This window comes from Melanostigma gelatinosum, assembly GCF_949748355.1.
Source record: "Melanostigma gelatinosum genome assembly, chromosome: 7".
NCBI classification, from domain to species: Eukaryota; Metazoa; Chordata; class Actinopteri; order Perciformes; family Zoarcidae; genus Melanostigma; species Melanostigma gelatinosum.
The window spans coordinates 17,034,603-17,058,431 of record NC_136640.1 but is presented as its reverse complement, the minus strand read 5'-3'; the positions used below and the strand labels follow the sequence as shown (position 1 = coordinate 17,058,431).

The following is a 23,829-nucleotide window of genomic DNA, read 5'->3' as shown; positions in this document are numbered from 1 at the left end:
GCAATATTTGCAGTGAAGCTTCTTGAAGAAGCAGTCGCTTTTGTTTTAAAATGCACCGCCGATATGTTGTAACACACATGATGCAACAGGACAGACTGTGGCAGTGGACTCCGACACCTTTCATCTGAAGTCAATGAGTGAAATAGCACAGAGGTCCCGGTGTCTCTCTTCAAAAGGAAGCGATTACAGCGGCGAGCCTTGGTCTGGCCCGCCGCTCCAGGATTGTCCAGGTCTGTGGATTCCTCTTGATGTGCACCTTTCATCTCCAAAAGCCATCTCTTAGGGAAACAATAAGCAGCCCCACCCATCCTTTTCAACTCACCAGGTGGGGGGCAGCAGTGCTGATATGAACTGAACATTGGGGGGTTTTTTTATTCTCTGCAAGGCTGGTCTGTCAATACACGTGATAGAAGCAGTGTCAGCAGGTTTAATGCATATGCAGACGAGCCAGACAGGTTGCGTGTGGCTTCTTTTACATTTTAATGGAAAAGCTGGGAATGACAGATAAAGCCATTGATCAAAAAAAATGAAAGAAAAACGTATTCCACAACCAGAAACCAAAAGAGACGTCTTCAGGCTCTCGGGTCCAGACGTGCCGTATGGAAACCCATCTCTTGGCTTCACACGACCCCCCCCAAAAAAAGACCACAAGCTAAACGGGTACGATATGTTCACATTTATTGTGCAGTGACTTTTATATACATACATTTTATACACCTAATTTACATGAACATAAATAAATTAATCTGCTTCTGTTCTTTAACTCATCCGGCTTTACTGTTGCCACTGACTGGACACGGCTCACTCTGAAACAGCTAAAATAATTCAAAGTGACACATGACATGGCAGTAATATGAGTCAATGTAGACTAGTTTTCATTAGTGTTATATCTTACACATCGACAGAAGCAGTTGGTAAGAGTTTTAGTGTTAGTAATAACTTCTAAAATGGTAAAAACATCGATAGGAATCTATGAATATAAGGTTGTTGTTTTAAAGAGAGGCCATAAATCACAAAGCATTGTATTCATTTCAATTGGTTGACAAGTTCCAACAATACGTTCAGTCCACAGTGCAGACTGCAGGACATGTGTTGTTGGGAATCCGTCACGGATATTTTTTCTACAGTCTTTTGAGGAAACTTCCGATTTAAACTTCTTTTAAATATAAAAATAATATCAAATAAGAGTGTTTTTTTAAAGAAAAAAAAAACGTGAACAGTTCCCCGCTGTCAGCAGGTAAATGAGACTTCATCAAAACGATCTAAAAATGGCTTTAATTTAGACCATAGATGCATCATTATGCACCAGACTGAGAAGAAGTCTCAGCGTGATATCGTAGACAATGTTATCCTTTAGGAAACCACCGTTTCATTCATTTTTGTCTTTTAAACACAAAGTTGCATTTTTTTATGCATGTCTATACATTCATTTTCACAATATTTGTTGTTATTTAATTGACTGACGTGGGTTTGTCTTATTTTCATCTCTTATGTTAGCCTGAGGACATCTTGTAAGTAGCTACCGATGTCTCAACGAATGCCCTGCAGAGGTCAACATTACCAAAAACATCTTACGAACTGCGTCTTTACCCTTAGAGATGACTATTACTATTGCGCTACACACAGGATTCATCACTGACAGACACACAGAGATAAAACACAACTTGGCTAATTAGTGTTTTCTTTATAAAAAAGCAACTCTAACGAACTAACGTGAATATCATCTTAATTGTGTACGCTGTAATGTGCGGAAACAATAAAAAAATACATTAACTGTAGACTCGCCAGGGGCCCGCACATGTCAAAATGTGGCCCGGGAAAAAAGTAAAAATGTAAACCAGTGGAGAAATCCTCTAGGTTTCGCATATACACAAACTGTAAATACAAACATTAACCTGCTCTCGTCTTTTCAGTGTGAAGGAACTCACAGGAAGTCCAACATTCTACTGCTAGCTTATGATACACACTGACACGAACTAGGGTGACATGCCTATGAAACACGAAACAACACACTCCAGCCTCCGCTTACCGCACAGAAACACAGAAAGAATTTACAGGATATACTGATGGGTCTTTAAGCACTACACCAGAACTCTAAGCTCTCAAAAACATGCAGCTTGTGGTGAGTTTCTACAGTACTATTCAGTAGTTGTTGGGTGACAAATGGCTGTGTGGAAACCCAGAGTTTGTTTCTTTTATTACAATTATTTCTGATCACAAGATCTCCATGATTTTCAACATGGCTCTGTTGTTCCGTCGGCCTCGCATCCGATATCCAAAACCAGACTCTCTCTCTCGCATTAAAGTAAACTAATAAAACCACAGGCAGCCATCGCATCACCACACAGGAACATCTGATTGTTGCACACTAGCACTGAACTTGCAAATGTTCATGCAGAATGTATGAGAAACACACTACACTCAAATCAGTGGTTGCTCACTACGCAACAGATGACCATACACTTCTTTGGAAGACTAAAATACGTCGTTGGGGAGGGGGGGGGGGTCTGGGACACACAACTTGTTCCAACCTAAGGGGGGCGTTGAGAGAGAGAGAGGTGAAATGGCGTTTTAGGTAAATCAATATTAGGATACTTGACACCGACTGCAGTACTTTGTTTGAACGTAGAAAAGGAGGAGCGTGAGAGATGATCATTGCACCCGAGGAGGGAAAAGGGGAACATTTCTGTGAGAGAATCTAGCAACCCTCCGTTTCAAGCAAATTATAGCGTCTGCATGTAAATATATATATTACATCCATATCCAACATTCATAGCATTGGTTCTGTTAAAACACAAAAATAGTTAAGACTCACAGAAAGAATCCCAGCAAAGAAAACAGAAAATAACTCTAGAGGCCGGGTTTCATCTGTTTGGAGATGGGAGTTTAAAATCGGTGTATCGTATAAAGTAAAAGCCAAAATGGGAAATGAACGCAATCTTGTCACAGATTTCCCTCACAAACTATTCCACACACCAGACTAGTGACTAGACGAGTGAAACGGTCGTAAGGCCAAACTGTGGCGGAGTAATGAGAGGAGTGACATTGAGAAAGGGGGCCGTGGTGATGGACCTTGTGTTTGATGGACTGTGGACCATCTTCACTCCCGACTCAAGGGGACTGAGGGCCTGACCTGTAGCTCTTAAAGCTGCCCAGCAGACTCTGCACCCCCTTCTTGACCCGTCGAGCCACCGAGTCAACAGGAGGAGTGGGCAGGCAGGAGGCCAGGCTGGGGGGACGCGCATCCAAACATTTCTGGTAACGAAGCTGTGAAAAAGACAACACAAACGTGGGTAAATGGTTGTATTTACATCTCGTCTCTCCACCTGTACAGTTTGCATGTATTTGTCTATGACTCACCATGCAGGCAGCCTGCACGGCCTCACTCAGACTCGCTGCGTTGGGCTCACACCAAAACATGTGACAGGTGTAATCCTGGGGACCCTCGGCCATGATGAAAGCGAACGAGTGGACGTCCTTCCCCACACCCATGAAAGACAGGAAGCGCACCCTGCACTCTGACAGCACCTCCTCACTCTGCGGGAAGAAAGAGACGCCACGGTGAAATAACTCACAAAGTCTACTTTCAGTACTTAAGGTGGCATGTGTTCAGCATTTTCACAGTTTGCAATGTTCCACGTCATCCCGACACCTTAAAGAATTATATATTACAAAATATTAAACAGAACTTCCTCCCAGCGTTCATGGCATTCATGTTCAGTTAGCAGTAGTTACCTGTTTTGAAAGTATCGTGAGGGTGGCCGGTGCGATGTTCACTGAGACGGGAGTCCATTCGCTTTTATCTTTGCCTTTAACTGCTGCCTCCAGCGTGTCGTTGATTATTTCCATACCTGAGAAACACACAAAGCATATCACACAATACATTAACCGTACCAAAATGTGATCAGGACACAAAAAGTAAAAATATATTTTTAAGGAGTTGAAGGCACAGCCAGCTTAAATAATTACATTTCTTACCGACTGGCTTGGCCACAGCCTCACAGCCAAGGTAATAAACATGGAAGCGGTGGAAGAGTTCATTTTTCGGAGCAGGAAACTCTGTTGAGGAAGGAGGAAGAATCAAGTGATCTGTATCCACACTTTGAACTAGAAGGGTATTCAAAGTACCACAGGCCCTAGAGGTACTGTGCTTTACCTTCGATGGGGATGACCACGTCAGAGCTGAGCCGGCTCACCCCGGGCTTGGTCGCCTTCCTCTCCGTCATTATCTAAAGTCAAATTAAGGAGGTAGAGAATTGTGAATTTAAAGTAAGGAACACATTAGGGAGCAAGATATTGCACTGAATTCATAATAAAACAAACCTTTGAGCACATCTCGTGTAGGCTGGTGGCTATGTTCTTGGCAGGCGAGTCACAGCGGAAGACATGACACTTCAGAACCTGAGTCAGGTTGTCTCGAGCCACATAAGCAAAATCCCTGCAGGTGAAATGAAAAATGTAAAAAAGGTCACATTTACATGTTGAATCATTAATACAACATTATGTGTGAGCCAGTTTGGACTTAATATTTGATACAGCTTTAAAAAGATAGGAATCGTTAATGTGTACCTTTCCCTGTTCATGATGGAAAATGCAGCATGAAAGAGAAACACCATCGTTAGAGTGCAGCGAGACAAGAAGCAGGCAGAAATAGTCGGGTTGTCTTTTGTTTGCAACGCTCTTAACAATCCAGCAGAGGGCAGCAGTGCACCATTAAGAAACGATTATATAAAAGAGTACAATGAGATGGTCATGACAGATTTCTTTAGAAATGCCGAAGCCTCTGAGCCACGATGAATCACGAGCACAGGAGGAGGAACGTTATCTTAAAGAGGAACATTAAACAGCTAGATGTGCCATTTCTCTCCTAATTTTTCCTCCATGTCAAATGAAAAATATATGATTATTCAAACGAATCATGTGTAGTGTTGTAGTGTAATGACATCTTCATTTTGACCGTGTTCTGTGGACACTGACCTGCCGTTGTCTCTGCCAACGCCCCAAACACGGATGCTGCCGATGGGCTGAGCGTGGAGCAGAGTCTGACCCAGCGGGTCGATCAAGTTCATGGTGTCATTCTCCAGAACCATCAGCATGTCCTTACCCTGTCAGGCACACACACACTTAGTATGAGCAGCCTGCCTTAAAAACATTTCAACTATCACAGCATGCATTCATATACATTTTAACTCTAAAGTATTTTGCTTCAATTCAAATATCAATAAATTAAAACTTCTCTTAACAGCTTAAAAATAACTTGAATTATATTCACATTTTGTCAATGGATGAAGTAACGTCATCAACCACTTTGTTTAACAATAACTACCAAATGCAAGGTTTTATTGTTTAGACAAAAGTACAATTATTAAAATCGGTGTGAACTTGTATCTTGCCAAATGTATCTACATCAGAGTGGACTTTACAGGAACCCCCCTCACCTCTCCCCAGATACCGGCAGTGTCATGAAGGTTGTGTTTGTGGTAAGAAAGCTGCCGGATGCAGTTGTTGACAGCAACGCTGCTCTTGCCGGGTACCATGTCCTCCTCAGACATCTCCACCCAGCCCAGGGAACGCACCGCAAAACACTGACGACACACATATGCAGCACATTAGCACAAAACAGGCCAGCACAGGGGAGGTGAAGAACAATTAAGGTAGGACAGGGTGGACGTTGGTGGTGTGCTGGATCCTCTACAAGTTGATGCTCTTTCAACACTAAATTACCTTAGTTTCTAAATCTGTGCAGAGTGGAGCGAGCTTCTCCTCTTCCTCAGACTGGGAGCAATTGTAACTACAATATATGAGAGAGAGCGAGACAGAGAGAGAGAGAGCGAGAGAGAGGGAGCGAGAGCGAGCGAGATAAGGATAAGTAACAGAAAGAGAGTAAGAACAGGTGATAATACACCAACTATTAACTCATCATACTTCAGGTTTATGGATGCATAGCGTAGAGTCGCCCCTTCAAACTCCTTCAGACTTTGATCAGATGCAACCTCAGCCTCCTCCTGAAGACACGGACGAGAAGAAAAACAGTAAACAATGGAATTCTTCACCTTTTTCAAATATGCTAACCTGTCTTTTATGTATTTTGAGTACATTAAATTATATTTATGCCACAACTTACATTCCACAGTTCCCCTTCACCGACTCCGTCATCTGTGCTGGAGAGATGAGCCCAGGAATCCTGGAAAATGTAACAGGAAATATTAGTGTCTCCAGACTCTCGAGGCATTTGCCTCCATCCAAGCGAATGTGCGTTAGACCTCACCTCAGTCTCCTCACAGGGCGTAGTCTCCAGGGACATGGTGGAGGACATCGTGGAGTCGCCCACTTTCCCCTGGGGTGAAGGAGGCTCCCACTGGGTGGTGCCTGTGGGGATGTGCCAGTAGTACGTGCCGGATGTATCGCGAACCCTCATCCATCCTGAAGGCAGGTCCGTGTCCGTCTCAAAGGCACTGGAATCCCAAAAGGACTCTGATGGGCAGAAACACAGGAAACGGACATTGTTTAATGTCTGGTTGAAATATTCTCCAATGCAGATTAGTGTTTTACCGCACAGATTTACGATGATAATTAGATGGAATAAATTACAGATTTATCTGTAATTTGTTTAAAGATTGTTGTAGTGAAAGAGAGGACCTTTAGCTCTTTCTGTGAAAAAAAGAAGTCCAGAACAAATTAAAAGTATTGACTCTGAAAGAGGGGCAGTACAAAATATAGGAAAAAAAAGGTAGGTGGGTAGTGATAAAGTTACAAAAAATGCCTGCTTTTATCAGTTACACTTCACTTTAAGATTCCCCTTTCAGCATTTATAAGCAGTATACAGACATTTAATAACAGGTTTATAATGTAGTTGTAAGCTATTTGACTGTAATTATAACTCCTTGTCATTCACTGTTGTCTGTTTATACACCAGCCTCCGCTCCTGGGTGCATCTCCACAAAAGTTATATTAATAATAAACACTCAGTTACAACTCCATTATAGTGCGTTATAAACCATTTCAAGACATACTGCTCATAAATACTAAAAAGGGTAAACAAAAACAAAGTGTTGCCCTTTTATCCAATCTGCAAATCCATCTTCTGGACGCTCAGTGTATAAATATGTTGAATGACACCATCTACCAAGGCTTTCACCACGTCTCCTCCATCTGTTATGGTATGTTGTTTTCATACATATCGTTCGTGCCGGCTGTGACACCCAACTGCTCTTTCCGGCATGTCAAATGTCGTATTATAGCATGAATGCGAGGCCCAAACATCACCTCCCATGTACTTCCATTTACCTCTGTTGCCATTTGGAGAGCAGTCAGCTGGGTTTTCCTGAGACAGTGCAGGCCAGCTGGGTTCCTCATCATTTGGTGTCCCGTTTATGTTGGAGAACAGCAGGCAGGGATTTCTCCCAACAACACCGCCCTCCCTCTCAGACTCCACATCAATCGGTTCTTCTGTCGCTGTCTCTCCTCGGATATCACCAGAGGTCTCCTCGTCTTCCTCTGATGCCTTGTCCTTCTCTTTGACATCTTCTTCTCTCTCCTTCTCTTCTGTAGACTCCGGAGTATCGATGAGTAGCGGCTGATTGAGGATGTTCTTGGACTCCTCCTGGCTGAGACCAGGGGTCATTGCTATCTTGGGAGACTTGGTCTGTGCCTCGGTGCCCTGTTGCTCTTCCTGAGTGGTGTTCTGGTGAGGGAAGTCATCCTTGTTCCCATTCTGACTGATGTTGCAGTTGTGGTCCTGGTGGTTCTCGGCTACTTTCCGCAGCTGGTTCTGGCCTTCTTTGAGCCACTTGGCATTGTTGCCAGTGGACTCCTGGTCACACCAGAGACTGCTGTCGTTCAGCTTGTTCTTCAGCTCTTCGTCTTGTTTTTGTTTGTTCACAACGTATTGCATATCTTCATCATCAAGGCCACCCATGTTAACTTTCCATGTAACAGCGCTGATGGAGACAGAGGTTGAGATGTATTAGCATGCTGGCTAGCAGGCTGGCGACAAAAATGGTGAGATTAAGACAGATATATGTACAGTGGCTACTGGCTACAGATACATTCCGAAGTTTAAACCATGTAACTATCGCTAAAATATATTCGTAGTTACATTGGATGTTCGCTAAAACAACTAGCTAGACATTACAATCTGGAGACAGAAGTACGTTTCTTGTTCGTCTATCCGGGTTGGCCATCACCGTGTTCATTTCACTGTTGGGTTGTTCCGTACAATATGAAACGTACTTCAGTAGATTCACCTTCCACATCACGACCTTTTTCTATTTTGTATTGAGCTCAATATAAAGCCAGTCAAGAGCTCAGAGCATCACTTTAGATTTAGTCTGCTGCATGTTAACTAAAATCCAGTTCCACAAGCAGCCTGTGTACTGAAACACACCAATATTAATAGGAAGTCATGGCCGCAGCTGGAAATAACGGGAGCCACCCGCCACCATCACCGTAGTCATCTTGGCTAGGCTACTGTTAGCTCCTCGGCTAGCTCACGTTCACAAACTGGACAATCACAGCGACGAGCATCATCGAGCGGATGTTACGACTCTCTACTTACCAGCTCCACTGAATCTCCTGTTGTCGAAATGTACTGAACTGTGCGAGCTAGCTACATATTTCTACAAATCCTGAGGACTGACTTGGTTTCTAGGTGGTGTTTTTTCTGTCAGTGGGCTCGACTGGTGATGGAGGGCGAACCTGCGTCACTGATCCACGTCACGAGCTCACTGCTGCTCAGGCACAGAGCGCGAGGATAACTTAATGATTTGAAGTGGACTTTTCCCGACCGTTTTTGGACATATTGATCCGGTGCTGCACACATCGTCATCTGTAATATTCGTCATATTCCGTGCCAACAGCAATATCTAAAATACAGAATACTGTTGACAGGCTGTGGAAAAATGTCTTTAGTTCGTGTTTATGCTTTTTTTTAAGGGGCTGCTGATGGCATGCTGATGGCATGTTAGAATGTGAGAAATCTGTGATGCGTATTTAGTAACTTTATCAAAATGTATCATAAGAATTACGCATCTTATTGGAAAGTAAGATATTTTTCATAACCTGTTTTCGTAATAATGACAAATATATGATCGATAAAGGGTGACTTATCAGTCACTCTTATTAAAAGGACCAATGTGTCAAAAGTTTGTCTGGAAATATTTGTTTCACACCGACTTTGAACAGTAACATAAAGGCATCGAAAATAAGAGATTGAAAACACACGTTTGAAATATTAAGCCAAGATAATAAAACCAAACAAACTTACTGACTTACATTTTGAGGCTAACAATTTCCTCAATTTCAATATTATAGAACTGCTTGATTGTAGCTTTACATTCAAGCTTATTGATAACAGGGATACCTTTGAATACCTTTTTAAAAATGTATTTGGATTAGGTAAATGTATTTTGATATTTACTTCATACTAACATAATACAAGTTATGTAATACTTCAATTAACATTTAACTTGACTTTTTAATATGAATATATGCAGCTGGAAAATATTCAATACAGTTTCATCAAACTACTTTACAATCTTTTCCCCTTTAGGACATACAGTAAGGCTACAATTAGCTCCCTAAGTAATAAAGTTATTCCATTATTATGACTTTTCTGCTGCAGTTATAGTAAGAAACTCATTACAAAAGATCACAAAACCAATTGAATTAACTGAGCAGTTAAATAACACTGGCCTGATATTGACATTGCTTTTTAATGCTCATGTTTCACATCTCAAAGAATTATTAATTTGAACAGTTTTTTTTCCTTCTACCAAATAACCCAAAAGCATCCAATTCCCACTATAAATTCCCACATTCAAGTTGCCAATATGATTCCTTTTTAATATACTTATATATAAATACATACATTTGTAGAAGTCATTCTTGATTTTGGCTTCAACCGGTGATTCAGCACAAACAAGCAAGCTGGCAGAGGCACAGAGACAACATGCAGGTAGAATAAACAACCCATGAGATTGAGACAAAGTCTGAAGTGAATCTAGACTCGAGGACCAAAACAATCAGAGCAAGTGAGAAAACATTACGACAGTTTGCAGGATGTTAACAGCAGCCTTAATGTCTCAGTCACCTTCTGTTCACAGCTGCTTCTGATGTAGCCATGAAGGTGGGAGGAAAGGCAGCCCGCATGCTCAACAACAAAACAACAAATAACTGTACCTGTGGAAACCATGAATAAATTACAGTCTGGGTTGCAGTGTTACCAGGTAAACAAAGTATTGAATGTCGGATTATGTTGCCAGTATTCAATTTGAAAACACTTGATTTTAACACCTTGAAAGAGAGAATACATACTCTTTGTAGGAAAGTACAGAATTTCATCATAATAAAACTGTTACATTGAGATTTTGAAGGGAAAGTAATGAAAATAAACTAGATTACATTCATTTATTTGAGTAATTTAAGCAAGAGTAAATCAGCAATCTTGCAATGCAATTTAGAAAAATAATCCCAACATTGCAAAGATCAACACTGACATTTTTTGCAGCATAAATGTTTTGGGAATACAGCTTCTATGGCCAGTGTTACATCATTGTCAGCAGGTGACGCTCTGCACATCACTACACTGCTCAGTACTCCCACGGGCACCACTCATACACACTTTTTTCTTAATCTTAAATGTTGTTTAAATGCTTGGTTTCAGACATTCGTCATGCTAGCCCAGTTACACAGTTCTTTCCCCCACAAGACAAGCTTTGAGTTAATATGTTATTTGTTTTATAGAGAGCCAACATTATAGAGGAGCAGTTTCCTTGCAGGGCGACTTGTTTTCAATAGCCAGCCGACTGTAGTTAAGAAATATAAGGCCTTAAATCCACTGCCATGCTGACCTTCACAGGTTGTTCAGTCTAGCAGATCGAAGATGATTGTACTCAGTCCACATGATTACAGTTTATAAGTTGAGCAGCATCGGCAGACAGTGACAAAGATGAAGACGCTAATACAAACTTGAAACACTTAAAAAAAAAAGAAGGTAAAATCTGTGATTGCTGCTGAATTCATCTCAGAAGCTACAGTGGCATTGAATGCAGCAGTAGAGTAAGAGTTTAAGGCAATACTGGTAAGCACCACACCACCACATCAAAGGGATACTTTGGGGGAAGAGTTCCCCGAAGTCAACGCTTCAGAACAGGAGGGCGGAGGAGGTCTTTCACTTGTCCTGCATTTTTTCCAGAATCGGCACAATCATGTCAAATTTAGGCCTCTTTGCCGGGTCCTCGTTCATGCATATCTTCATGAGCTTGCAAATGTGGGGCGAAATGCCGGGGGGGATGGTGGGCCTGAGACCCTCCAAGGCAACCTGCAGGCCAAAACAGACAGAGGGTTGGTGCCGTAGGAAAGATATTCTTTAATGCAACAAAGCTATGAGTTGCAGTTTATTTGGCCTGCAAGCATTTGTAACTCAGCTGCTAAATCTACTGAACGAAAAGGTAACTCTGCTGACCTTCATGCCTATTTCCATGTTGGAGAGGTCAGCGTATGGCACTTCTCTGGTCACCAGCTCCCACAGCAGGATAGCAAAGCTCCACATGTCTGCTGACCGGCGGTTGATCTCTTCTGGCTTCTTCTGCAGGGCTGGAAATCACAAAGAGCAACGAGGGAAGGTTACGCAGCGCAAACACAGGAAATGCCTCCTTCCCACAAAAAAACCCCACTTCTATTCAAGCACAGCTGAGCACACGTTTGTGACTACTGGGGTTGAAAGGCCCAGAATTTCTATATGAATGTGATTCATTACTTAAATACATGCAACACCACTGGCTGAACAGCTGGAACTTGAGGTTTTTGTTCTTGTGTTTTAATGCTAACATTATCTGAACATCGAAAGCATTCAACTATGCAGTTATTTTATGCGAGTGGTTAAATATCCATTTATTGACGACCACAAGCCACACACACATTTGTGCTCTACTGTTAACACTGTGCACAAGTAATTATCTGTTCTCTGTGGCTGGTCAGGAGGTGATCTAAGAAGTGCTCGATAACCTTATCGCCCACATTTAATTATGTGTGTGTAAATGTGAGGTTGATGCACCCAAAAAAAGTCACGGAATAACCGTCTCTAGCCACAGAGCAGCGGCTTAGCGGCCATGATTCACTTAACTGTGTGTGTGCTGGTAGTTCCACACCATCCAAAACAATACAAGTGAGCAAACTGTTTCTCCCCCCCACTGTGTCTCACTTGAGGCCCCTACCCGCTGGGGGCCGGTTAGGTGTAGTGAGTGAGGAGTAAGCAGTCAATAATTTCAGTTTTAAACGGGCAACAAAAGCTGTTTTGAGAGTGTACATCATTGTAAACATGAGGTCCCTTGAGCCGTGAGTGAGCACCCAACATATTATGCAATTGGTGAAACAGGATGTGAGGTTAGCTGTGGACTGACACAAAGACACACGCGCACACTTACTCACACCACAAATCTCATTATCTCCTGGCGGAGATAAACAATTACAGATGTCAGGTACGAGAAATTAAAAATTCTGATCAAAAACCTCAAATCACAGATAAAGAGGAGGAATGATTTATATAAATAAGTGTACGAGGACTTTCTTTCACAATAATAAATCAACACGCTGAAGTGAAAATATTCTGTTTTGTATTAAAATACACACAAAACCATCGGCTATAAAAGATAAATACCATTATATGGCCCCAGCAGTATCAGTGACTCGGAGACCTCGGTGCTTCTGAATCCAAATTAAATCTCAAGCTCCTTTTCCTGAAGCAATTTCTATCCATCTGTTCCAGTCAGTGATACCATAAAAAAAGCCATTTTTCTCCATAAATCATGATGGACACCTACTTATGTTGGAATATATAATATATTCAGGATTAACGGTTGGTACATGTATTACTTAACGTGAAAGGCTGGAGTTTATCTGTGTTACTTTACCTATTAAAGACGCATCGCTCTGTCCATCGGTTATGTTACAGGGTTTAAAATGTAACAAGAAGACATGCGAGCTGAAGATAAGTCCAATGGGAATTCTTCACCTGAGCCAAATGTGTACATTTATGCCTTATCAATAGCAACACTCTCTGTGCTCTCAATTTCATGGCTCACAACCCGCTACATGTAGACTCTGTGGAGGATGCTTCTATGGTAACAAGCCTCCTGTATCCCCTGCAGTCACTGCCATCACGCCCCCATCCGCTGCTCTGTAAATGTAAAACCTTGTTCTGTGGATTGCCATTACCGCTTGTATCACTGCTGCAGATGATGCTTACCCTCGGGGGCTACCCATGCAGGCGAGTACATCCTGCCAGGACACTGGAAGGAGAACTTGACATCTGCCATGCTGATCCTGGCTGTCATGTCTTCATCGATCTGTGGAGACAAAGCAACACTGACTGAGATGTCACTTTTAAATGAAACCGAAAACGCTTTCTTCTTCTGCAGTTTTCTGTGACCCGATCCTGAAAGCTCTGATAGATCCTCAACTTCTTCTTACCATAACGCTCTTGCTGTTGAGATGGTGGCGAGGGATCATGGGTTCAAGTGTGTGTAAGAAGGCCATTCCACAAGCAATGTCCAGCGCAAACTTCACCGCCTGTGTCTGGTCCACCACGAAGTCTAACAGTAGGATGAGAGACCAATCATGAACAGCTTTCAGCCACACATACTTTCACCACATAATAGGACGACAGTGAAATTGCTGCTGTACAAAAAGTGATGGCAACATAATGAGAAAGTGCAATAAATCACAAATCCCTGCCAAACACTCAAAATGGTGACAGGTACAGACTTTGTGACTGGAGCAGCAGTGGTACTCACTGGTGCCTTCATGCAGCACGTTGTACAGGGAGCCATAAGGCATCCAGTGTGTGATGATGATGGGGTGAGGGGCGGGAGGAGACTGACATGCTCCCAACATGGGTAGGACATTCGGGTGGGAGAATATCCTGGGATAGAGCCCATGAGGGAGGCACAGGGGGGGGGGGAGAGACAGACAGACAGAGGATTTTACATAAACAGACGGCTTGTGTGAGATGCAATACCCCCCAAAAAAAATCATAAATGAAAGTTTGGTTCAACACAATGCAAACAGACAAATGAGTGACTGACCACAGCACATAGAGACTGTAGAACAGCCAGGACTACATAATAACCTGAGCTTGGGACATTCCTCATTGAAATCTCTGCTTTTCCTTGTGGTCCAGTCACGAACTTTTAGCACCTTAACAACGATCTCATTTCCTTGCCAGCGCCCTTGCCACAGCTACGGACAAGAACCAGAAATAGAAAAAGGGTGAAATGAACGACATGTAACTCTGCATGACCATTTAGTAATAAAAGGAAGTGATGAAAGGAACACGAGCATGAGTACCTCTCCAGACTGGTTCTCATTGATTTTAGCCAGGAGAGAGAGCTGTTTGTAGTCAACGCCTGCATGTTTGTTCAAAGTGCCGTTGCCTAAAAACACAAGATGGAGTTCAGACAAAAGCCCGGTTATTCATGTGAAACTTCAAACATTCAAATTGGCTGCCCGGCCAGAGAGGAACATCGTCTCTTTTCTTGCAGCACGATGAGCAAACCAACTGATGGAAACTGCTCATAAACTGGTGTGTGTGTGTGTGTGTGTGTGTGTGTGTGTGTGTGTGTGTGTATGTGTGTGTATGTGTGTGTATGTGTGTGTGTGTGTGTGTGTGTGTGGACTCACGGGGTCGAGTTCTGGTGGTGCCTTTCCAGAACGTGTCCTTGAAGGGAATTTTAGCCAAGTTCTGTCCCATTTTCTCAGCCTTTTCTGTGTGGTGGAAGGATAGTTTGCAATGAGAACATTGAAAACAAAAGACATCCAAAAAAGCATTTGAACCCGTTGGAATGAGGCAAGTGGTAACGGGGGAGTCGGGATACCTCTGAGGAGTTCACGCAGGTGAGGTTTGGCTTTGTCCAGAGGAGTTTCCCCATGTTTGTTACAGATGCTCACCTGAGCCCCATTAGTCACAAGGTCCTGAGTGAAAAGGACAGATTGATGTCAGCGCTACTTTAATAGTTCATTGTGATGGGATTTACACAGAAAAAAAAAAAAGATAAGTCTCAGCCTCAGCACCACCAGGGGGAGCACTAACCTCGGCCACAAGGTCCTGGCCCCAGAAGCAGGCGTAATGCAGTGGTGTGTTCCCGTGTTCATTAGCTGCATTAGTGTCCGCTTTGCACTGGATCAGCTGAAAGAGAAGCAGAAACAAAGGATTACATTAAACCAGGCTGGTGAGATCTTGTTTGGGCTGTACACAGGGATGAGTGGTAATGCTGCCAACAACCATCGTGGAGGTTCGTCTTGCCCGTGGACACATACCAGAGGTATTGAGACATGCCTAACTTTAAACTCAATAGCTGCATGGCAGCAACTCTAAATCAGACACCCTGGAGCAGAGGCCTCACATTATGGCATGTGATACACTTACAAGATATCATGTCTTTAAACAAATACTATAATCAGGCAGCGCGTATTATTTAACCAGCCAGATCTGCTGTATTTCAAACCCTGCTATAATAATTTCGCAGCCACATGGAGCTCCAAACAGCACAGTGCATGATGCATCTCCAATAGCACACTAGTGGATAACAAAGCCTTTAAACAGGACACACAGAATACTCATGTGGTGCATCTTACAAGGAATCGTGCAGGAGATTCTTCTCATGCAGACTGGTCTGTGATTGGATCTGTGCATTGCTGGCTGAATTGCAGCTGCACATTTTTGTTCTTCTTCTTTTGGCGAATAAAAATAAGCCACAAAATGTCCATCAGCCATAGATTCAACCTGCAGCGGATGTATTTGTCCTAAGATATATTTGAAAAATGAGCAAACTGACTGTCCCTGAATAAATAAAGGACTAATAAACATATTTCATCATCATAAATAGCTTGTTATATAGAGTATAGTATAGTAGTAAGCAGGTTTTCTACTTCCTACTTTCCCTCAACACTGACACATTGCTCAGCTTCCCTCAGCCCCTTCACTTGAAAAGTGCTTATGATGGAACTGCAAGACCAGACAAGACCTTTGTATCCATCACTGCTGATGACAACATTTTAGATTTCATAATATCCTGTGTTTATGAAGCCAATTTGAAGACTTCCATCATCTGTTTTTTTTACAGTGGATGATGACCAAAGGAACCAGGAAGTGACAGTGCCCCAGTGTTTACATGAACCCTATACCTTTCCCTCGATGTCACGGTGTCCGTGGCTGGAGGCCAGGTGCAGAGGCGTGTCGTCCCCCCGGTTCATGACGTTAATGCGAGCCCCTCTCATGATGAGCATGTCCACCACGCTGGAGCGGCCCTCCCTGCAGGCCCAGTGGAGAGGGCTGAAGCCGTGGTCGTCTCTGCGGGGAGAGAGAGGACAATTCATGTTCAGCACAGGCTTTGGCCCAAAACCCTGAGCAAAGCGAGAATGTGGCAACGTTTCCTGTCTGTCTTGCAGTTATTTGTATCATTTGAGAGAGAGAAAAATGCTATCCACATTATGTTTTCTGCTGCAAACAACTCTGTGGTATAACTGGCACATGGCCAAGTGTAACAAACTGGAACTGTATTTTAGGAGCAGAGTGTAATTTGCTTTGACAATAAAAATACCACTTCTCAAAAAAAGTGTGCATTCCAGAGAGAAAACTGGGTGGTCAACAAGAAAATGATCAATTTAATAAGCTGCTTTGCATTGTATGCAGACTGAGTGCTTGTAAGAATAACTTACTTCCTAAACTGGCAACTAACGGCCCTGCAATGAATCCTCCCTTCATTGAGTCTCCATTTAGACTCATATGCGAAGACTAAATAATAGTTGTTTTAAGTTATTCAGTATTGTGAGGCTCAGCTTTGAGGAAGTTGATGCAACTCAAGACTCAGACGACAGCTTCTAGACCTCTGGTCTCATCATTCCTCTTTGTCTCAGTGACACTAACACATGTTAGGACAGTGGCCTCGATGACATGACAGAGTGACTGATGGCGCACCTCCTCGGAGACAACGAGATAAAGACTGAGAGATTGAGACACAGTGAGAGCCGAGTGACAGAGAGTCAATCAGGAAAGAAAAACAACAACAGTAGGCCGAGCATTTGCTGCACTCCTTATAAGGCCCAGAGAGACTTCCTTCAGCTGTCATTCATCATTTCCCTCCCCTCTCCGCCTGGCTGTGGTCAGCTCCTCCTCTTCATCTCAAACTCATTTTCCTCCCTCATCATGTCTCACGACTCACCCCCGTCCTCCCCCACTGATACAGCTGCACTGAGGACACATTCCATTTCACATACACGCTCCCTTTTTCCATCAGGGCTTTATTGTTTGTGCCAGGAACACAGCACAGTCCTCCAGATAATAAAGTTATGAGTAGGCAGACAGCAGAATAATGTGAGGCCAGAACTGAGGGAGTATTATGAATCTGCAGGAATCTGAACCCCCCCCCCCATCAATTCGCTGGCTTGTATTCACACATCCTGCAGAGCTCTGTTCAAAACAGCATCAAGAGCCCCACAGAGACCCCCAGTCCCAAAACACACATCTATCTGTGCATCTGTGTGACCCGCCGCAGTCACTCCAGATCTGCTCTGCATGCAATTTCCTCTCAGACTAAAAGGCCAAATCCTAAAAAACTAATTCGACTAAGTTTGTGAGAGAAAAGCTCCCCCACAGACCCACTTCACTGATGTGATAAGTTTTCTGTGTTAAGCTGTAGTCTGTTTAGGGGACGAGGTACGGTTGTGTGGCTCTATTCTTTAGAAGCAAGACTGCAACCAACCTGCTTATTTATCTAGATCTTAGATTCTAGATTCACAATTTGAAAATAACAAGCTGAACCGATTAGTCGATGCATTGATTAGTCAATCTACAGAAAAGCAATCTGCTACTATTTTGAAAGTTTAAATCTTTTATCAAACAAAAACTAATTCTCTGGTTTCCGCTCTTACGTCTTTCTTTGTTTTGTATGATTTTTAACTGAGTATCTTACATACTGCGACTAGTTTTGGCTTGTTGGTTGGACGACAAAAACTAAAAAAACACATTTTAAGTTGTCATCTTGGATTTTGGGGAATTCATTCATTCACAATCCGACATTTGGATGTACGGTTGAAGAGAAAGTCAAAGGAAGAGGCAGGCAGACATTACATTTTAGTTAGAAAATATGGACCAAAAGAACACCACTCTCCTTCTCTCATTGTTTCCTTTTCTGTATTCCTAGCTTGAGAAATGAAGCAACCTCTTTTTAATTTGTTTGTCGCAAATGTCCAAAATAGCCTTTAGTGTAATCGTTTTTTCACACATCATTCATCAACCATTGGTAATAGACTAAAGATAATTTATTATAAACAACCCACATGTAACTGCTCAAAATGTACTCACACATCAAGTGAGGCTCATGCCTCAGCTTTCTGCATGTGGTGTGTGTTTCTATTCAGGGCCCTTTTTATAGGATAGATTTCTCCCTTAAGCTAGCTTCATCCCCATAACCCACAGGCACTTGAGTGCCAGGGTTTTCTCCGGCTCGCCCCCTCCACACTGGCTGCGGTAATTTATTTCAGGCACTTCCACCTGCCAACAGTGCTCAGTTTGGCAGACGGAAAAGCCAGAGGAAGAGCCCCTGTCTGCACCAGACATCCCCACCAGGTCCTTTAAAAAGCCTCAGGACCGAACAAATGAAAAGAACAACAATGTGTCACAGAGAGAACAACTTCTGCAGGATTTATATCCTCTCCTCGCGGAAAGTCAAAGAAATATTTTATGCTCTATAAAATACTGTTGAACATACAGCGCATGAGAACAGCAGAATTGATGACTGGGTTTTGTCCACCTCCGCCTGCTGGTGTTGCATCTCTGCTCTCCTTTAGCGGAGCCGAAGATCATTTGTAAGGGAAAACCCTCCGCTCTGTAAAACCGCATTACAACCTAGAGTAGACTGTTGTCCAACTACTCCAACAGAGTGATACGTCTTCTCTGTACAGCAGATCGCTGGAGAGCTCAGCGGTCAATATCGGCAGATACCCGATATGAAAAGGCAGATCGGGGCCCAAAAAATAAAGGTCAATCAGGACATCCCCACACAATGCATTCTGGGTCAATACAGTAATCTCAGATTTTATGTCTGCAAGAGCTGCAGAATAGAGCTGTCGCATAAAACCCATGATGAATAGGCACCGATCCTCAATTGGTTTAATGAGTATTGTTAAATTCAATTGGGAAAGCATACCTGACAATCTGTGCTGCTACTTCTGAGAGAATTTCTACCTGCTGCAACAAGCCTCTCGACCACTGTCTGCTTGCAACAGGCTCCCAGCAAAGGGCTTGTGTGTAAAAAGTTCTCACAGTAAATCTAGCTCCTTCCCAAACAAGGAGCCTCAATCTTAACAACACGGTAAACAGCTCCGTTAATACGTGCTGTTCTACTGTTCACAACGGTCATGAGTGAAAAGGGAAATGTTCCGTTATTCACACGTGCACGGGACTTCTTTTGGATGCACATTTAGACGGGAGACTAAATACAGATAACCATCAAAGCCACGATTACACACTCAAAGGACAAAGAAATCACAAGAGCGTTGAGCTCAGTCGTCTGAGGCCAAACAACACAAACGGGCCTCATAAGCCTTACATTTGTAATGGACACCGTTTCAATGCAACTAGGGCTGCAGCAAACAATCGATTGACATGCCAACTATTTTCTCAATAATCATTTGTTCCACCAAACGTTAAGAATAGCCTCATGATTTCCTCGAGGCCAACATGATGTTTGTTTTGATGAATTTGTACTATTGTCGGACTAACAGTCTAAAACCCAAAGATACTTTATTCACTTTGTTATCAAGTGAGTCTGTACATTTAAGATGCTGGAAAACGCAACTTAAACTATTAATCACCTGTTGAAATAGATATATACTCAGCCAATTTACTAATTTAGAGGTGAAATATCACGTTTTCTGTATCGTCTGATTATTCAAGTAAACAGTTACAGCCTCGTCTATTAACTGACTAATTGTTTCCGCTCCACATGTTGATTTTCAACACAGAACTATGACCTGTACGAACATTCTGCACCAACTAGAGAAGCCGTGTAGAACAGAGATAATAACGGGAGGCGGATTTGCTTTGAACTTTGTAATTAACTCTTGTAAACTTGGAGGAAACGTTGAAGGGAAATGATTGGAGCTATCTAATACCACTGGGAGACCAACACAGGAAACAGAAGTGGAGGAGGAGATGGTGATGGGCTCTGCTGTGGCTTACTGTGCATTTCCCTTTTGAAAAATTCACTATACCCCCCCCCAAATACATGCACACACAAAGATCCTCTGTCTCGTCACACATAACTCCTCCAGTCCTGCCCCGCTACTATCCTCTCCTCCCCTCTCTCTCTCGGTGTTGGTAGGTGGTAGACGGCTCCCTCGAGGCCTGGGTGTTGTTCCTTGTAAGGAGATTCAGCATTCCACTACGACTCTCTGCGAGTTACGTCAGTATAAACACGCGACCGTCCAGGAACACGGCAAACGTTACAGTGAGGATCCGTTAGGCTGAGCTTTAGTGGGATAACGGAAACATAAGGAGGGGAAAGAACTGCAAGTTCTATAGGGAGACGAAAAGAGAAGAAGAAGTGTTCTTCTCCCGCTGGGAGAGATAGATCAACCGGAAAAGGGAACTCGACATGCAATCAGCTAATGGACGAGTCACATGTTGGGAATGCATCATGTATCCACACGGGCTCGATGCAGTCATACCGTCTTACAACAATGGGGAAACCCGAGTAAAGTGAAAAATAGACACGGAACAAATCTCAATGAACTTCTGCTCAAACAGTGAAGCTTAAAAAGGGGAAAACAAACGCTGCAACAGAAAGAGACTATTTGGCATCTTACATGTGCTGACTTACTTGTTTTCTTAATGAATTAACTTCTATACTTTAAAAAACTATTATATATTGTATATTAAAATATTGTAATAAAAGCTGTGAATCCCTCTTTTATCTTCTGGGTGTTATCAGTCACATCTCTTTAAGAAATGTCTTTTGTTAAACTTTGCAACAACAATCAAAGAAATGAAACAACGTCTTGCTTTGGAGCCTCGGGTACTTGACACCATGTCCTTTAAAAAGTAATTTACCGGTATATGAAACTCAGCATAAAAACAGCTCAACTCGTTGTTAATGTGCTCAACGTTCATGCCATGAAACAGTAACAAGGACCAAAAGAGAGACGCTCCAAGGTAAACAGCTATAATAAAGGATTGACTCAGCCTCTCTTTGTTTGCTCTAAAAACAAATACCGGTCGTCTAAATCTAGGACAGAGGAGTCAAAAAGGGAAGCGAGCTCCTCCAAGTATTTTTTACAGTCAGCTAAGGATACAGAAGCCACTCAGGTCTGACCGATCTGTAACTATCAAACAGATATTTTGTATAATAAACATGTTGAGTCCTACAGAAGCCTGCAGTATTATTTGCAGTTATTCTCAGTCTATTCTTTCTCGTACTTTCCACGAGGCCTAAATTCAATTGCAGCAACTGAAAGCGTGACCAACTGTACGGTCGCAGCAGGTTTCCTGTCCAACATTACTCTTTTGAATTACTCCGCTGGCATTCTGGACATAAACATGTGCCCACAAGGAAATGGGTTCAATCACAGGCCACGATCTCTGGAGAGGCGGGCTCTCCGCCTGCACAGGCAATCGGGTTTGAGAAAGACACATTATGAAACTACAGTGCACCTCCTAATTAACTGAGATTCTGATTTACTTTATTTAGCATCACAAATGTACACTGTTTGAAAGAAAAGAAAAGTTTGGCCATGTTATTGTGACATCATTGTTGAACAATGGCATCACAAAGTGACATTTTTCTTTTTAAGTAAAAGCAAAAAGAAAGCTTTGGCTCACCCTTGATTGAGGTCATTCTCCGTGTTGTCCAACCATAAGCGAACTGCCACCGCATTGCCTTCGCGGCACTGCGTGAAGATATCGTCCATGTTGGCTGGTGGACTCTGCTTCTCTTAAGGTTTCGCCCGTCAGAGTAGAGGCAGAACTGAAGTGGGACAGACGAGAGAGGCGACCCGAGGGGTTCAGCATCAGTCCCTCATCTGGGATTACGAGTGACGCTTTCAGAGTTAGCTGAGCAGCACTCCAGCAGCTCTGAGAAAAAAGGGGGACACAAGAAGGGAAGCTGCTCTGTTAACGCATTATTCAATCTGTTTGATCTCTAGCTCAGCTGATAAAGCCTCTCTGTTATGACCCTGTGGTGCAAACCTGAAGAGAAGAAAGCCAAGCAGCCCAGTGTTGCGTAATCGTTCCCACCCATAACACTGGGTGACTCACAACACTTGGTTGTGACTAGCACCCTGAACACCAGCGTAGACATGTATCTCAGTCTAGAGTCACGCTAAATGATGTACTGTTATGTACTGTATGAATATTTGAATTAGCACGTACATTAATATTTTATTTATCAGTTAGCCAAGTTGATTCATTGAGAGCAAAGTGAATCTGCAACTATTTTTAAAATGGATTGTTTAAAACATTAATAATAATAAAAAAGTCAAACATTACCTGGTTCACGTTTCTCCGTTTTGAGGATGTACTGCTTTTCTCTCTCTTGAGTCAAACTTAGCTGAATTATTTTGGGGAGTTTGGGGCCAGTGGTCAGACAAAAACAAGCACTTTGAAGATGTCAGCTTGAGCTGTCTTAACCTCTGAAAGGAAATATATCATTCAAAAAACTACTATAATAATCAAAAATGTCTGTTTCACACAGCCTGGACTATGATGAAAGCAATTGTTTGTCTAAATGTTAGTTTGCTTACAATTGAAATACATCACTGAAGATAACAGAGTACTGAGATCTCAATTTTTGTACTTTTATTCACAATTACTATGAATGAAGAAACACATTTCAAACTTTAGATTAAGCAAAGCCCTCAAACTTAAACAACATCTAAAGTAGATGACCACACTATTTTCGTTATATCTTAGGGTAATTTATGCCTTTAATCCGCTGAGGTTGACTCTGTGACTCAGTGTGATTTCTTCATGTAACGTTAGTGAACATAAACACAGCTAACGTTACACTCTGGTGTCACAGTAGTGAGTTCACCGTGAACAACCCACTGCCTTCACAGCAGTGCGACTAGCTGAGCCTAGTTAACGTAGAACAGCTCGTTTAAGTTAGCTGGTTCCTCCTTCAGCTCCACCACAGTGTGCTTTCATTACACTTGATCAAACTAAAAAGGTGAGAACATTAGCTCCCCGCATCCTCTGGTTGTAAAACGAGACCTGGCTAACAAGCTAACTGTCCTAAAGCCTAACGCCGCGTACCTTTCTCTCGTTTGACGCTTCACTGAGCGGCACAATAAAAACAGTGAACGTCGGTGGTTCAAACAGCCCAACCCGACATTAAACGTGCCTCCAAGGCGATAAACTTACCGGGTACAAACGCCTGTTGCTGAGTAATTCGGTTAGAAGTTATTAGCGACGTTATGTTGTCTCCAGCAGAGTGAATGCGGTGGGACGTCCACACCCTCACCGCCGTACGGACGTACGTAGTAACGTTCACATGAGGAAGACAGCGCTCCGCCCCCTACAGGCGGCATAGAGCACTGCACGTCGTCTAAATATCCACAGCCTCAGGTCATGGTTATTTTAAACGAATCTGCAGAGTAACGACAGGTATCAGGTAATGTAGGGGAGTAAAATGAACACCATATCCCTCTGAGTTGTAGCAGAGTAAAGTATGTATAGTACAACATGGAAATAGTTAAGTAAAGTAACTCAATACTTGTGTAAATGTACGTGTTTGCTTTGCACCAGTATGTGCATGTTCAGAGAGAAAATGACCC

General features: G+C 42.7%; 2 protein-coding genes across 7 annotated transcripts; both read right to left on the bottom strand.

The window, feature by feature from the left end:
* Nucleotides 1-671: 671 nt before the first annotated feature.
* Nucleotides 672-8,693, bottom strand: apbb1 (amyloid beta (A4) precursor protein-binding, family B, member 1 (Fe65)). Of its 4 annotated transcripts, none has more exons than XM_079271347.1 (14): nt 8,558-8,693; nt 7,288-7,940; nt 6,269-6,474; nt 6,125-6,184; nt 5,926-6,005; nt 5,725-5,791; nt 5,439-5,585; nt 4,972-5,105; nt 4,324-4,438; nt 4,157-4,229; nt 3,970-4,059; nt 3,736-3,851; nt 3,361-3,537; nt 672-3,267 (listed from the first exon to the last, which is right to left on the bottom strand). In XM_079271347.1, the coding sequence occupies exons 2-14, from the start codon at nt 7,916-7,918 to the stop codon at nt 3,112-3,114; spliced, it is 2,052 nt and encodes a 683-aa protein (XP_079127473.1). In that variant the 5' UTR covers nt 7,919-7,940; nt 8,558-8,693; the 3' UTR covers nt 672-3,111. The 4 variants fall into 4 exon arrangements, with proteins under 4 accessions (XP_079127473.1, XP_079127475.1, XP_079127474.1 ...); XM_079271349.1 differs by having other exon boundaries at nt 3,979-4,059; XM_079271348.1 differs by having other exon boundaries at nt 4,978-5,105.
* A 1,006-nt stretch (nt 8,694-9,699) lies between these two features.
* LOC306779896 (scaffold protein ILK) lies at nt 9,700-23,533 on the bottom strand. 3 transcript variants are annotated; one of them, XM_079271986.1, is made up of 14 exons: nt 23,417-23,533; nt 22,544-22,686; nt 21,878-22,129; nt 16,183-16,348; nt 15,089-15,184; nt 14,874-14,970; nt 14,680-14,763; nt 14,347-14,432; nt 14,129-14,238; nt 13,794-13,921; nt 13,471-13,592; nt 13,247-13,346; nt 11,465-11,595; nt 9,700-11,320 (listed from the first exon to the last, which is right to left on the bottom strand). In XM_079271986.1, exons 3-14 carry the CDS (start codon nt 21,964-21,966, stop codon nt 11,171-11,173), a joined length of 1,359 nt encoding a protein of 452 aa, XP_079128112.1. In that variant the 5' UTR covers nt 21,967-22,129; nt 22,544-22,686; nt 23,417-23,533; the 3' UTR covers nt 9,700-11,170. The 3 variants fall into 3 exon arrangements, with proteins under 3 accessions (XP_079128112.1, XP_079128113.1, XP_079128114.1); XM_079271987.1 differs by having other exon boundaries at nt 22,544-22,604; nt 23,417-23,496; XM_079271988.1 differs by lacking the exon at nt 22,544-22,686 and having other exon boundaries at nt 23,417-23,512.
* Between the last annotated feature and the right edge of the window lie 296 nt (nt 23,534-23,829).